We start from the raw sequence: 14,269 nt of genomic DNA, 5'->3' as shown, positions 1-14,269 counted from the left end.
TTCTTCTCTAGAAAAGAGATTATCTGCCTCCCAATCTTACAAAAAGTCTTTAACTTAGGTTTAGAAAGTGTAAAAACATCAAAACAAATGACCAAAAGGCCCCTGAAATAACATAAAAATCGTCCAAGCAAAACACGCGGAGTGACCTAGCATAGTCGCTCCAGGAGGTCACTCCCGACGCGTTTCTTTGTGTCTCGACCCGTCAAAACGCGAGTGACTTGAGATGGTCGCTCTGGCTGGGAGTGACTTGAGCTAGTCGCTCTGGCTGGGAGCGACCTCGGTAGGTCGCTCTGAGAGGTCACTCTGCGATGCTCGACCAGGATGGATATGCCTCTAGTAAATTGATCATAACTCCTTCATTACATCTCCAAATGACTTGAAACCACTTTCATTAGAAAGCTAACTCAATTTTCTGTGTCTCCACAAAATCTTAGTAACAGGAGATTTCTCTAAAAGCTCCATCCATGCTCATCTTTCACCTCCTTTTGGATCACAATGCTCCCAAACATCTCAAATCACTCCATGGCACACTCCAACACCTAATAAGGACAATGAATGCAAAATGCAACCTAGACATGGCTAAATCCTAATCTATATGATGAAAATGCTCATGGATGAATGGATAAAACAATGTAAATATGCAAGATATCACTTTCAATGTTCTCATTGTTTCAGATGAGAAGTGGAACATTCTCTCCTTCAGAACCGGAGGTTCGGTTCGACGAATGGACTCATCAGGTTGAGTGAAGGGAAAGCTGCAAATAGGACCTGACCCTTCACGAAAGATTGGAGGATTCTTGAGACATAGTAGTTTGTTACTAATGGTTTCTTCTTGTGAGTTGAAGATCTCTGACAAAGAGTTGAAGAACTGCCAGAAGGAACTTCCATCTCCAAGTGCATGATTCATAGACTGTCCTATGAACACTCCATCTTTAAGTTCTGTTACCTACACATCTCAAACAAACAACCACATCACCCTTTATCACTATAAACTTCTTTAGGCCTGAGCATTTTACCCCGACCTGAAAATCCGAACTGGAACCGACCCAAAAATTTATAAGCCATTATCATTTGTTAACTATATTGAAAACACAATAAATAACTAATGAACCTTTATTGATAAGAGACTCATGGTGTGATCTTCACCACTCACTGCTTTGTGATGATCAAAGAATGACTGAAGAGCCAAAGGAACATATTTAGACCCAACAATATCTCCAACACTTAGATCTGATTTGGCATGGATAAATCCAGCTCCAGGACTGTTATTACAATCCACAAACACAGAATAGGAACTTGCATCATCGGTTTTCCAAGTCGAAAGGCGACCAGCTAGAGGATAGAATTGGACAAGAGTTGTGGCTAGAGAGTCTTTGAGCTTTTGCAGCAAAGTCTCCATGAAGTCTTGTGGTTTGATTGCATCATCAGATTCTTCAGATGGTGTTGATGGTTTGAGAAAGAGAAGACCCTTTTGGATGTAATGCACAGAGAGCAAGAAGTGATCCAATAGTGATAGATGGTATGGCTCTTTACATTTTTCAGGGAATGTTTTGGGTTTAACGAAGCATTCTGAGATAATCTTTACCTCAGATGAAGAAGAAGAAACCATTTTGCTTCTTTCACTTCTTCTTTGCTTTTCTTCTTCTTAGTCAGTATATAATAATTACATGAGAACCTATTTATCCTTAAAGATGATCTGTTATACGGTTGAAATGAGTGACCAAGAATGCATAACATAAATGTGTAGTAGTTATTACACGATAGGATTTTTCTTCTATCGTCCTTTCCAACTTGGAAAAGGCAAAAAGAAAAAAAAACAGAACATACTATACAACGAAACCATTATTACACATTTAAAGACAAGTGTTTCAAAAAAAAAGAAAACACATTTAAAGACGAAGAAGCAAGAAGCCAAAGTCTTTTAAATGCTTCTAGAAGTGGTGTGATAAAGAGACCACGATGTATGCCTAAGAAAGAGACAAGTCTTTGCCGAAGAAAGAGACACGTCTTTGAGCCTCAGCCAATAGAGACACGTCCCTGAACTGGTGATTTTTAGACAACAGGAGTCTTCTCATCTTTGATATTATATTGCATATGATAAAATGCAGAAAACATGGGAAAATAAAAAACAAGCAACAAGGCAAATAAGTTGTTAGAACTTACTGTTGATTTACCTACTAGTTAAAAATCTTTGTGTTTGTTTGTTGTATTAGGCTAAGTCTAGAGTTAATATTGTCAACTGTGTTACTTATTTTGTGGGTCAGAAAGTATAGGTGTGGTATATAAAACAGAGATACTACTGCTAGTCATGAGGTTGTCAAATCTTGCGATGGCTTACGTGCTAACAGAAGTGAAACCAAGAGTACTACTACTACTCCGAGTGACTTAGATTGAGATCGATGAACCCTTCAGATGTAAGAATGTGCTGGAGAAGAAGCAGCTGCTCCAAGGAACAGCGAGAGCAAGAGTTCTAAAAAAAAGGATCTTCTCAAGTAAATTTCCATATTTTCACATCTAATGACAAAGGCTCGAGGCCCTGGTTAATGATCCAACCAAGTTGTCAATTAATTGGCCTTTCAGTTACACAAAACAAACTTTGCAGAGAAGAAACTGTACTTTTTGAAGAGTTTGATATGCCAAAGTGTATCTCTGTATGGCCAAACTTCTCAGGCTTGCTTGGATTAGAAGCTTCTTCTCTCGTCAGTTTCTTGTCTAAGAAGCAAAATGGTCCCCATGTTTTCACAAGAGAATCATCATTTCACTACATTAGTTTAAGCGCCCAATGAAATTACTGTAGATGTTATCTTGCCTTTAAGGATTCCTCTTACATGTGGGGGCCCGTATCAGCCTTTACTCTCCCGATTTTTAAGACTTTGTTATATAAGAAGTTAAGATATTCACATCCGTAATTATATACTCCCTCCGTTCCCGAAAATAAAAATTTATTATATACTCCCTCCGTTCCCGAAAATAAAAATTTCTAGAGTATGCACGCTTATTAAAAAATTTAACAAATATTTATAATTTAATTTATTTTTTACTTTATTATACACTTTTCAATAACTTTTCACCAATGAAATTTAATCAATTCAAATATTCTTAATTAATATTCCTCAAAAGTATAAAAAAGTACAGAAAAAAATCTAAAAATTTTTACTTTCGAAAACAGAGGGAGTACATTAACATACCAACAATAAACCGTAACCAAGAAAAATAAAATACGAATCAATAATATTCATGCATTATCTTCGTTATCAGAACTACATGTGCAACCAGTAGATTTTAGTAGAGTATATACTGTCCATGAGCATTTAAGATACTTTAAATAATGAAATCAGCAGTATTCATGCATATCTTCGCTATCAGAACCACATGTGCAACCAATAGATCTTAGTATTACTCCCTCTGTTTTTAAAAGATGTATATTCTAGACTTTTTACATATATTAAAAAAACTCATTAAATATGCATTGTTTTTTGTGAATAACAATTTTTCATAATTTTTAGCCAATAGAAATTCAATAAACACCATTAATTTTTTTGAAACTTACAATTTTTCATAAAATCATACATTGACAAGGTAAAACATGTATCTTTTTGAAATAAATTTTTTTTCCAGAACATACATCTTTTAAGAACGGAGGGAGTATATATTACAACAGCCCATGAGCTTTAAAAATACTTAAATCAAGATCTCGATTTTTGAAATATAGAAGGCAGACACGATAACTAACCAGTATCCCGGTGGTGCGAGGGAGAGAGAAGAGAGAGAAGAGAGAGAAAGTAGATCTCACTTGGGTTTCGGCGTGCGGCCGGCGCGTGAGCGCGCGTGCCGTCGCCGGAACCAGTTGTCTTTCAGTTTTCTTGGTCCGGCTGTGGTCCTCTCCCCGTCATCTTCGGTGACCGCTTTGTCTGAGCTCTGGCTCATCACCACCCGTGGTGTTTCGGTTCCTGGAGTGAAGACGCGGTTGTTTGGAGTTGTTGGCGTGGTGAGGACGTTCGTAGGAAGGGTTTTGTTTCCGGGAGATGGAGGCTTTCACAGATCCGTCGCCGCCGGCTTTAGTTACCGCATGGTGGAAGTTTCCTTTGCTTCGCCGTCGTCGGCTCAAGTCCCCGAGAGGTGAAGGCTACCTCAGCTTCTCGTCGTCGGTTTCAGGTTTTTGGTATGGGGTTCGTTGTCGTTATTTTGGTTTGGGGTTCGTTGTTGGATCGGGTTGTTCTAGGTTGTCGTTCTAGTTCTGATGCGGTGAAGCGTACGCCTTGTCGGATGAGCTCTCGAAGAGTGATGATGCTCTCCGACGGGTAGATTGAGTTTGGAAGAACTGAGATGGTTTCAGAGGAGGCTCTACGGTTTCGGAGCTCCGACGAAAGTAAGTTTTGGTGAGGTGATTCCGGTGGTGTTTCGAGACGGCGGCGGTCGAGTCGAGGCGGATGCGATGCGTGTCGGTCTGATGGTTGAGATGCATCCACGTGTCCTGCAGTCGGCCTCCTTGACGTGTGGGTCGAGTCGTCGTTTCACCGGTCTAGTGTTTGGGCCGCCGGCCCGTTTAATGGAAAAAATAGTATGCCCTAATCGGTTGTTGGGCTTTTGTTTGTATGTTGTTCTGGGCTTGGCCCGCTTCCTCTAAATATTAAAAACCTATGGCGGAAAAAAAAAAAAGAAGGCAGACACGATCTGAATGCGACCAATAAAGATGCAGAATCGTTAGCTATCTTAATAGTCTTTTTTTGTAATACACATCTTAATAGTTTTTCCATGTGATAAATTCTGAATAACAATGAGGACAAACGCATTAATATATTAACCGAAAGGCAGAAGAAAAAAACGTATTTATGAAATCAAACACCAGAAGTTGAATGTGTGATTCATTAGAAATTGGATTACACAGTTCCACACAAGTAAAATGGTTCGAGGAACACACGCTCAAAACTCAGAACACAAATGTTTTCTAAATTTACGTATATATTTACGTAGTAAAATTAAGGTTAGAAGTTATTTAATACAAATACTCGTATTTATTTAAGAGTAAAAGAATTAAATGATCATATTTTAATATACCGTATACTCCCTCTGTTCCTTATAGATCTATTTTTTAGAAAAAAAAATTTGTTTTAAAAAGATACATTTTTTACATTTTCAAGACATTAATTAATGAAAAAATGTACTTTTCAAAAAATACAATTGTGTTTAATAAAATTTCATTGGTTAAAAGTTATTGAAAATAACTAATTAAGGAAAACAATGTATTAGAAAATACAATTTTAAATATTTTTTTAATAAGTGTGAAAAAACTATAACATGGATGTTTTAAGAACGCATGGAATATATAGTTTTGTCAAGATAGGTCGGTAATGTTTCCAACAAACCCTGAGTACAACTTTTAACAGCAAGGATTACTTTAATTAAGAGGGACACAATAGCCGTTGTTGTGCGTCTCTAAGTCTTTTTTTCACCTCTCTTCTTTTAACTTCGTGGGAAAGGGTTTACTTACCTTTTGTTTCACTTTTTCTTATTTTAATAAATTTTAAAATTGATATCAGTCGCTGACTCATTACTAATTTTGTTGGATGAGTTTTTCAACATATATTAATTTCAAACTTAACATATCATCCATATCTTTCAATTTCTTTTTATTATTTTGATGAATGCTTATTTATAGATTAACACTAAAAACTTTATGTATGGAAGTATGGATCAAAAATAAATTAAGCATATTTTCTAATGTGGAATTTGTAGTAAAATTCGTCTTACATAATAAAATACTCATATATATATATATATATACATTCTAAATTTAATTCAGAAAAATGTTACCAAGAGAGGGTTTCACACATGTATCTTCCTACCCACTTCTATATTTGCTTCTATAATAGCATTTAGAGATAAAACCATTCAAACCCTACTATATTTCTTCCTCTAAAATAGAGATTGTTATTTTCATCTCTATGTTTAGAGGAAGAAATAGCATTTCTCTATAATAGAGGCATACTTTTTTATTTACAAAATGATCTTTTAACTTTTTACTTTAACAATTATAACCAAAATAAATATTTTTTAGTGAAAATTTACTGTTTATATAAATATATAATCATACTTTTTATTTACATAATAGTTTCTATAAAAATATTCAGTGTAAATCATATCATAATTTTATGAATGTTACACTAAATTGAGTTGGTTTTCAACTTTCACAAATAAAAGGTACTATTTGTAAAATTAGAAAAGAATATATCAAAAATATTCCTTTTTAGAGGAAGAAATAGATGAATACATTGGAGACAAACATATCTCTATTATAGAATTTCCCTATTTTAAAAGAAAAAATAGGAAAATAGATTGGAGATGGTCTGATAGCTAGTTTTATAGTAACTGTTTTTACCGCAAAAAGAGATCAAACGCCGAAGCAATGATATATAATATTATAATTGTTTCCTAAGGGATATGATGATTTGCAGTTAATTAGAATTTTTTTAAAATTTACTTTTAAAAGGAAAAAAAAAAATCGAAACTATGTATTTGATTTAGAATCCCACATGTGAGATAAATAAATAGTTATATCGATCGGTGGATCGGTCAGAGTTTATGATTGAAAATCAGTTTGGGTCCGTCCGACCAATATAACTTTGTTTTCGAAGATTAAGTTAGTTTTTTTTCTGACCAACGATTGAGTTAGTTTCTTTATTAAGAGAAAACACTGGAGATGGTTTCATGCACAAACTAGAGAAAGAGTCGGAAACCGATAACATCTAGGTTTTACTAGTGTACATATATATATACTCCCTCCGTTTTTTATACTTGACATTTTAGAGAAACTTGTTTTTTCCAAATTATTTGACGTTTTCAATTTTCTATGTAAAATTTATTACTAATTAATGTTAGATGACCAATAGTATTATAGTTTCTATTTTATTATCGGTTAAATTATAGTTAGGTAAACAATTAATGATGTTTTTGTTTAAAAAATTAAATGTTTTTTAATCTACGTGCACAATTCTAAAGCGTTAAATATAAAAAAATGGGGAGAATAGTATAATATATACTAAAACGAAGAAGAGGTTATTTAAAATGAATGGTTCCTATTTTATATATATATATATATATATATATATCATGTTACTCGGATTTAAGAGATTCGTATTGTGTGTGCATTCTTGAAAACGAAGTTACAAAAAGTCTACCACCTCTGATTTGTCATGTACGTCTTCTCTCTCAAATTATTACTTTTCCAACAAATAAACAAAGTAGTTTTATTTAAGAGATCTGCATCTATGTAAAGTATATGAATTTTTATGTGAAATAATTATAAAACCAGGAAAAAGTAGATAAAACAGAAAAAGACGTATTGAGTAGTAGTAGTGAGAAAGTCTTAATTTATTTAACTCACAAAAAGGAGAGTCCTAATTTCAACTATAAATACAACATCCCAGGAGAGACACATGACCTACTAAAAAAGGCATACTAAACCCATCTTTTATTCAAAATAAACAATAATGGTTTCGGTCACATCATCAGAAGCATCAAGGAACCGATCAAAGAAGGTGTGTGTGATCGGAGCTGGACCGTCTGGGCTAGTCTCGGCAAGGGAGCTAAGGAAAGAAGGACACAAAGTGGTGGTGATGGAGCAAAACAACGACGTAGGAGGTCAATGGTTGTATCAACCAAACGTGAAAGAAGAAGATCCTTTGGGAAGTGTTCCTACTAATGGTGCACTTAAGGTCCATAGCAGCATTTACTCTTCCTTGAGGCTAACCTCACCGAGAGAGATAATGGGTTATTCAGATTTTCCTTTTTTGGCGAAAAAAGGGAGAGATATGAGGAGGTTTCCAGGGCACAAGGAGCTTTGGTTGTACCTAAAGGACTTCAGTGAAGCTTTTGGGGTAAGAGAGATGATTAGGTTTAATGTTAGGGTTGAGTTTGTAGGGGAAGAAGATAAAAATGAAGATGTGAGGAGATGGATTGTGAGAAGTAGAGAGAAACTAAGTGGTAAGGTCATTGAAGAGATCTTTGATGCTGTTGTTGTTGCTACTGGTCATTACTCTCACCCTAGATTGCCCTCTATAAAAGGTATATCAAACGTTATGTACTTTGCTTAATCATTTTATCAATATATAGTAAATGTAGTGGTTCACATCATGTTAATTATTTGACTATAGTATAGATCCGTTTATTGATTTATTTCTTCTCATGGTTCTTTGATGATTGATATAGGAATGGATTCTTGGAAAAGAAAGCAAGTTCATAGCCATGTTTACCGGGTGCCTGGTCCATTTCGTAATGAGGTGATTGAATCTCTCCTTCTTTATATATGTATAGATCTTAGTTTAAATTTGGTGATGGATGATGATGGTGGTGATAGGTAGTGGTGGTGGTTGGGAACTCAATGAGTGGACAAGACATATCAATAGAGCTTGTGGAAGTGGCAAAGGAAGTTTATTTAAGTTCCAAGTCACTTGACATAACTTCTGGACTTTCCAAAGTCATTTCCAAATACCCAAACCTTCATCTTCAACCACAGGTTCTGATTAAAATTAGTATGTGTAAATTTAGATTAAAAAGATTTATTTCTTTGATTTTTTTTTTTGGTAGATTGAATGTTTAAAAGATGATGGGAGAGTCATCTTTGTGGATGGATCTTGGGTCGTCGCTGATACAATTTTATACTGCACCGGGTAAGACTCATCTTTATATACTACCTCTGTTCCTGAAAGTAAGATTTTCTAGAGTATATACGTTTATTAAGAATCTAATAAATGTTTATAATTTAATTTATTTTTTACTTTATTATACACTTTCCAATAGCTTTCCACCAATGAAATTTAATCAATTCAAATATTCTCAATTAATGTTCCTCAAAAGTATAAAAAAATTCCTTAACGATATAGAAAATCTATCTTTGTGGAACAAGAAAAAAATCTAAAACATCTTACTTTCGGGAACACAGGTAATATTGTTTAATGTTTAATATGATTACAAAACCAAAATTCACGCATATATAACAAATTAAGTATAAAAAGCACCATGTGTTTCTTTCATGCAAGATGGCGAATAGTCTAAATTACTACTTTTTGTTTCTGTTACGTAAGACAAACATGTGATGATGGATCCTTCGATAGTGATTTAGTCGTAATTAATTAAGTGTTAAGTTCAGTTTAATTGACCATGACTTTTTGGGAGTAACGAGGTCTTCATCGACATCATAAGTAGTTGTAATACTATAATCAATAAACAAAAATGAGAAAACGTCCAAACACGTTAAAGTATGGTTGATCATTTGAATCTGCATGATAATGCGTAACTTATATCTCGGTTCTTCTACTAGAAAATCATATTGATTAAAATAATGTCGAGAGATATATAAATTACTGAACCTATAGCTATGTTGTCGATAACTACTAAACTAAACTATTAGCTAGTTTACTTTTAATCATGATGTGGGACTTTATAATGTCGTATTGAGTGGGCTACAAATCGATTTTTCACACTGTTCATCTCAATTAATTTCAGTTCCCTAGTTCTTGGGTACATGATGTTGTTATAGTCTACAGTAGTAATCAATTTTTGTCATTTTAAAAACATTTTATCTTATTTATTTAATTATATTTTGAATAATAAAACAGGTACTCGTACAAGTTTCCATTTCTTGAGAGTAAAGGAAGAGTAGAAGTGGATGATGATAGAGTCGGTCCACTCTTCGAACATACTTTCCCTCCGTCTCTCTCCCCTTCTCTCTCCTTTGTCGGTATCCCTAGAAAGGTCTCTCTCTCTACACTTTTAATTATTTTATTTTGTTTCAACAAATTAATCTTGATTTATAATTTCTCAAAATATAATTTTTTTTGGTGCTTTGCAGTTAATAGGGTTCCCATTCTTTGAAGCACAAGCAAAATGGATAGCACAAGTATTGTCAGGGAAGTTATCTCTTCCTTCTTCCGACCATATGTTGCAATCTGTCGCTGACTTTTACCGGTCAAGAGATCTCGCTGGTGTCCCTAAACACAACACTCACGACATTGCTGATTTCAGAGTAATAAAACCCTCTAAACACGATTTTTAATTGTTCTATTTATGTGACCTAGTAATCTAATTTAAAATTTTGTTTTGTTATAGTATTGTGACAAGTATGCGGACTATGTTGGCTTTCCGCATTTGGAAGAATGGAGAAAACTACTTTGTTTGTCTGCTCTCGACAATTCACAAGAAAATCTTGAGACGTATCGTGATTCTTGGGATGATCATGAACTCCTTCAAGAAGCTATGCAAAGCTCTCACTTTACAAATTACAATTCTTGAAACTCTTCTCTTGTTATGTTTTCTTTGTTTTGTTAAATTATGCTGTTACGTTAGTACGTTACAAAGAAAGAACCTCTCTTTCTTCCTTTTTATCTAGTTTGGTTTGTTTGTGGTTTGGTTTAATTTTTTATATTTATACATTTGTTTCCTTCGATACAGTGATAGTAACATACCAAAAATCATGGAGACCCTTGTTAAGAAAGATGTAGCAGCTTGGTTTGTAACCTTTTCGTTGAAAAAACAGAAACACAATAGTCATGGTCATGGCAATGCATAGTGATGGTCCATGAGAAAAACTGAGAAGGCTCTATATGTTTGGAGTAGCCGAGAGACCATTTAGCCGTTGACTATATTAAGCCCAAATAATTTCACATGGTCCTTATTGCAACAAACACCATGAACGAGGCCGTTGATCTCGTACTTGGGCTATGACGCCACTCACGTACACACTTCTCAGTTAGTCACGAAGTGAGGAAAGACAGTTGGGCCGTTCACTAATAAGCCCAAATATTATATATGGGCCTTTGGATAACAAATATTGAGGCTTCTTTATGCGAAAAGCACAAGGTTAGGTATTGTCCCTTTTCTGATCTTTGATAAAAATTAAATAAGAGATACCTTATCTTCAAAGGATAAGAAAATACAAATCCCCTTTAATTCAAATTATTTTTTCCGACCAGTCCCTTGATTCAAATTACTTACATAATGAAAACTGGAAACCTTTATACTATCACCAATTAATATTTGTAATAATGTGGATGCAATTTGAAATGTTTATATTCTGAAATGTTTCTAAACATATATTTTGTTGACTTGTTTTTAAGTCAATAGCGTGTTTCGACAGATGGAAAATCGCAAATTGAACTTCTTTGTAGTATATTTTGTATTTTTATGGTTTGTCAGAGAAAACGTGGCTGTAATTTTTACAAACACTGTTTACATTTCCACGTAGGACGACGAGACAAACAGCTGGAGAATGGTTGGGTCGTGTGTCCGGGACGGACTCCGAACCGGGTCTCCCCATTTTCTCTAAAGTCCACCCGGACTACCCCCTACGTTTTCATTCGGTTCGGTTAAAGAGTAAAAATCAAATAAAGCCTTTTTCTTCTGGCTATAATTAATTAACAGCTCTCTAATTATGAAAAAAAATAAAAAAATAAAAATTATTTTGATTGGAAGATTTCTCGAAATCTCGATTCAATTCATTTCATTTCATTCTTCCTTCTTTCTGCTCATCTTCTCGTTTTCTTCTACCTGAACCTGAAAATTCTTAATCTCACTGTCACTTCCCTCTATTGTTTATTTTTGTAAACTATTTGATTAAGCTTCCAAGATTCATTTTGTTTCCATTTTTGTCCAATAAGAGTTTCCCCATTTGTACATAGATCGATATAAGAAAAACTTCATTAGAATTTGCGTCGTTGGCCTATAACGAGAGCTGCCTTGTTTCATAATTGGAAGAGAGAGAGAGAGAGAGAGAGAAGAGAGAGAAGGGGATTCGTTGTCTCTCTATCTGGCTATTGTAAATTTTGCGAAGATTTGTATTTGTCAAATTAGGGTTTGAATTTTGAAGGGGGAAGAAGGGTGGATCTGAGGTTTAGGTAAAGGGGAATAGAGAATTGGAGAATGATCTGCTTGTTGGTTTACTAAAAAAAATCTCGAGACGGTTTGGATCCGATCCGAGGAGAGACAGCGCCGCCCTTCCCATGGCGCTGTTCCGTCGCTTCTTCTACAAAAAGCCTCCCGATCACCTTCTCGAGATCTCCGAGCGTCTCTATGGTAAAAAGCTTCGAACTTTAGAGGATGAGATCATTTCAATCTTGCCAAAGATATGATTGCGTTGGAGATTGGAGTTTTAGCTTTGCAATGGAGCTTGTAGTATCTGTTAGTCTTTGTGTTTTAGAGGTTTTAGGAATCAGAATCTCTTTGAACAACGCTTTAATAAGCTTTCTCGGAATATTCCTTTCCGACAGGAACCAAAAGCCTTAGGTTTCTTTTAATGTCCTGATGATGATGTTTCTTTTATTTGAGCTGCTGCTACATTGCACTTCATTATAGTTACATATAGCTTTGCTAATGCAGTTCCATGTTTCTTTCCTCATCTTCTTATTTTAAATTGCAGTCTTCGACTGCTGTTTCTCGAGCGATGTTATGGGAGAGGACGAGTACAAACTCTACCTGGGCGGCATCGTCGCTCAGCTACAAGACCACTTCCCTGACGCTTCCTTCATGGTCTTCAACTTCAGAGAAGGAGAGCAGCGGAGTCAAATCTCAGACGTCTTATCCCAATACGACATGACGGTCATGGACTACCCTCGGCAATACGAAACCTGCCCGCTCCTACCTCTCGAGATGATCCATCACTTTTTAAAATCTAGCGAAAGCTGGCTATCACTAGAAGGCCAGCAGAACGTTCTCCTGATGCACTGCGAGAAAGGTGGGTGGCCTGTTCTCGCATTCATGCTCTCAGGGCTGTTGCTCTACAGAAAGCAGTATCAGGGCGAGCAGAAGACGCTCGAGATGGTGCACAAGCAAGCTCCCAAGGAGCTTCTTCATATACTCTCTCCTCTTAACCCTCAGCCTTCTCAGCTCAGATACCTTCAGTACATTTCTAGAAGAAACTTGACATCTGATTGGCCTCCTTCGGATACTCCTCTTCTTTTGGATTGCTTGATTCTTAGAGATCTTCCGCATTTCGAGGGTTTGAAGGGGTGCAGACCGATAATCCGGGTTTACGGTCAGGATCCTAAGTCCAAAGCCAACAGGAGCTCTGTGGTTCTGTTCTCCACACCAAAGACGAATAAACACACTCGTCTCTACCAACAGGTACTTTTTCAAACCATTGTATCTGTCACATTACTCCCTCTTTTTCATTTTATATTAGCGTTTAAGGTTAATGTACAAAGATTAAGGAAATGATAAAATTTATCTTGGATAGGTAATAAATCATTAAATAAAATTAATTCAACCAAAAAGAAAAAAATGTAAGTATTATGTAATTGGTCACAAATCCTGAATAGTGAGAACATCACTTAGTTTACTACAAAAAAAAAAAAAAACTTTAAACATCAAATAGATTGAAACAGAGGAGGCATATGAATATGATCATCACATTTATTTATGTATAAGACATTGTTTAGTATATGAGTTCTTTTGTGTGGTTTTATTATTAGCAGCTACACGCTTCTCTCTAGACAATGTTCATTAGCTTGATCTTATCATGCAGGAAGAGTGTATCCTGGTGAAACTAGACATCCAGTGCCGTGTTCAAGGGGATGTTGTTCTGGAATGTATACACTTGCATGACGATTTGGTGCGTGAGGAGATGGTCTTTAGAATCATGTTTCACACAGCATTTGTACGTGGTAATATTTTAATTGTGGAACGAGATGAGATGGATATACTTTGGGATGCCAAGGACCTGTTCCCAAAGGAGTTCAAGGCAGAGGTAAGCGCCTGCCGCCATTGTGTGAAAATTTTATCTGATTATTTGTTTAAATGAGGCTGTTAAAGTTTGAAATGCATACTCAGGTGCTTTTCTCTGGTGCTGATACCGTGGTGCCTGCTATTGCAACAGCCCCCGTATCAGATGATGAGGATGAGAACGATTTTGATATGGCTTCGCCTGAGGAGTTTTATGAGGTGGAGGAGATTTTTAGCGATGCGATTGATGGGCATGACTTGAAGAGAGAGGACTCAGATAGTTTTGTGGTTGTTGATAGTGCTTCAGATGATTCCGAGGGTAAAGAGGTGTGGAAGGGGGACGTGGAGCCCAATGCGTTTCTTGATTGTGCGTCTGATGATTCGAACCATAAACATGAGGCTAGCGCAGATCCGGTTAAAGATATAACTGTTGATGATGTACAGTATAGGTCAGATGGGAAGGCTATTGACTCAGTGAAGGATATAGGAATAGATGATAGTGATGAGCAGCGGAAGAGGACAGTGGAAGCAAAGGAGAATGATTCTAGAACGGAAG

The 14,269-nt window shown here is 35.7% G+C and overlaps 2 protein-coding genes and 2 pseudogenes across 2 annotated transcripts; 2 read left to right on the top strand and 2 right to left on the bottom strand.

Moving 5' to 3' along the window:
* Window positions 1–462, bottom strand: part of LOC106323146 — a 1,861-nt pseudogene extending 1,399 nt beyond the window's left edge.
* A 115-nt stretch (window positions 463–577) lies between these two features.
* LOC106327442 (uncharacterized acetyltransferase At3g50280-like) lies at window positions 578–1,658 on the bottom strand. Its single transcript, XM_013765594.1, has 2 exons — window positions 1,112–1,658; window positions 578–946 (listed from the first exon to the last, which is right to left on the bottom strand). The coding sequence occupies exons 1-2, from the start codon at window positions 1,607–1,609 to the stop codon at window positions 587–589; spliced, it is 858 nt and encodes a 285-aa protein (XP_013621048.1). The 5' UTR covers window positions 1,610–1,658; the 3' UTR covers window positions 578–586.
* Window positions 1,659–7,449: 5,791 nt separating this feature from the next.
* Window positions 7,450–10,393, top strand: LOC106325507 (flavin-containing monooxygenase FMO GS-OX-like 9). Its single transcript, XM_013763553.1, has 7 exons — window positions 7,450–8,064; window positions 8,209–8,279; window positions 8,357–8,515; window positions 8,587–8,669; window positions 9,618–9,753; window positions 9,851–10,024; window positions 10,108–10,393. Exons 1-7 carry the CDS (start codon window positions 7,491–7,493, stop codon window positions 10,288–10,290), a joined length of 1,380 nt encoding a protein of 459 aa, XP_013619007.1. The 5' UTR covers window positions 7,450–7,490; the 3' UTR covers window positions 10,291–10,393.
* A 1,086-nt stretch (window positions 10,394–11,479) lies between these two features.
* The window catches only part of LOC106326933, an 8,266-nt pseudogene continuing 5,476 nt past the window's right edge, over window positions 11,480–14,269 (top strand).

This window comes from Brassica oleracea, chromosome C2 (assembly GCF_000695525.1).
Source record: "Brassica oleracea var. oleracea cultivar TO1000 chromosome C2, BOL, whole genome shotgun sequence".
In the NCBI taxonomy this organism is placed as follows: domain Eukaryota; kingdom Viridiplantae; phylum Streptophyta; class Magnoliopsida; order Brassicales; family Brassicaceae; genus Brassica; species Brassica oleracea.
The sequence above is the reverse complement of the archived record's forward strand: the minus strand, read 5'-3'. Positions and strand labels throughout refer to the sequence as shown.

Excerpts from the sequence above, each read along its gene's own strand:
- LOC106327442 (XM_013765594.1), bottom strand. The coding sequence starts at position 1,609 with ATGGTTTCTTCTTCTTCATCTGAGGTAAAGATTATCTCAGAATGCTTC. Across the intron at positions 947-1,111 it reads TGAGTCTCTTATCAATAAAG|GTAACAGAACTTAAAGATGG; the intron begins GTTCATTAGTTA and ends TGAGATGTGTAG.
- LOC106325507 (XM_013763553.1), top strand. The coding sequence starts at position 7,491 with ATGGTTTCGGTCACATCATCAGAAGCATCAAGGAACCGATCAAAGAAG. Across the intron at positions 8,280-8,356 it reads CTGGTCCATTTCGTAATGAG|GTAGTGGTGGTGGTTGGGAA; the intron begins GTGATTGAATCT and ends TGGTGGTGATAG. Across the intron at positions 8,670-9,617 it reads ACAATTTTATACTGCACCGG|GTACTCGTACAAGTTTCCAT; the intron begins GTAAGACTCATC and ends ATAATAAAACAG.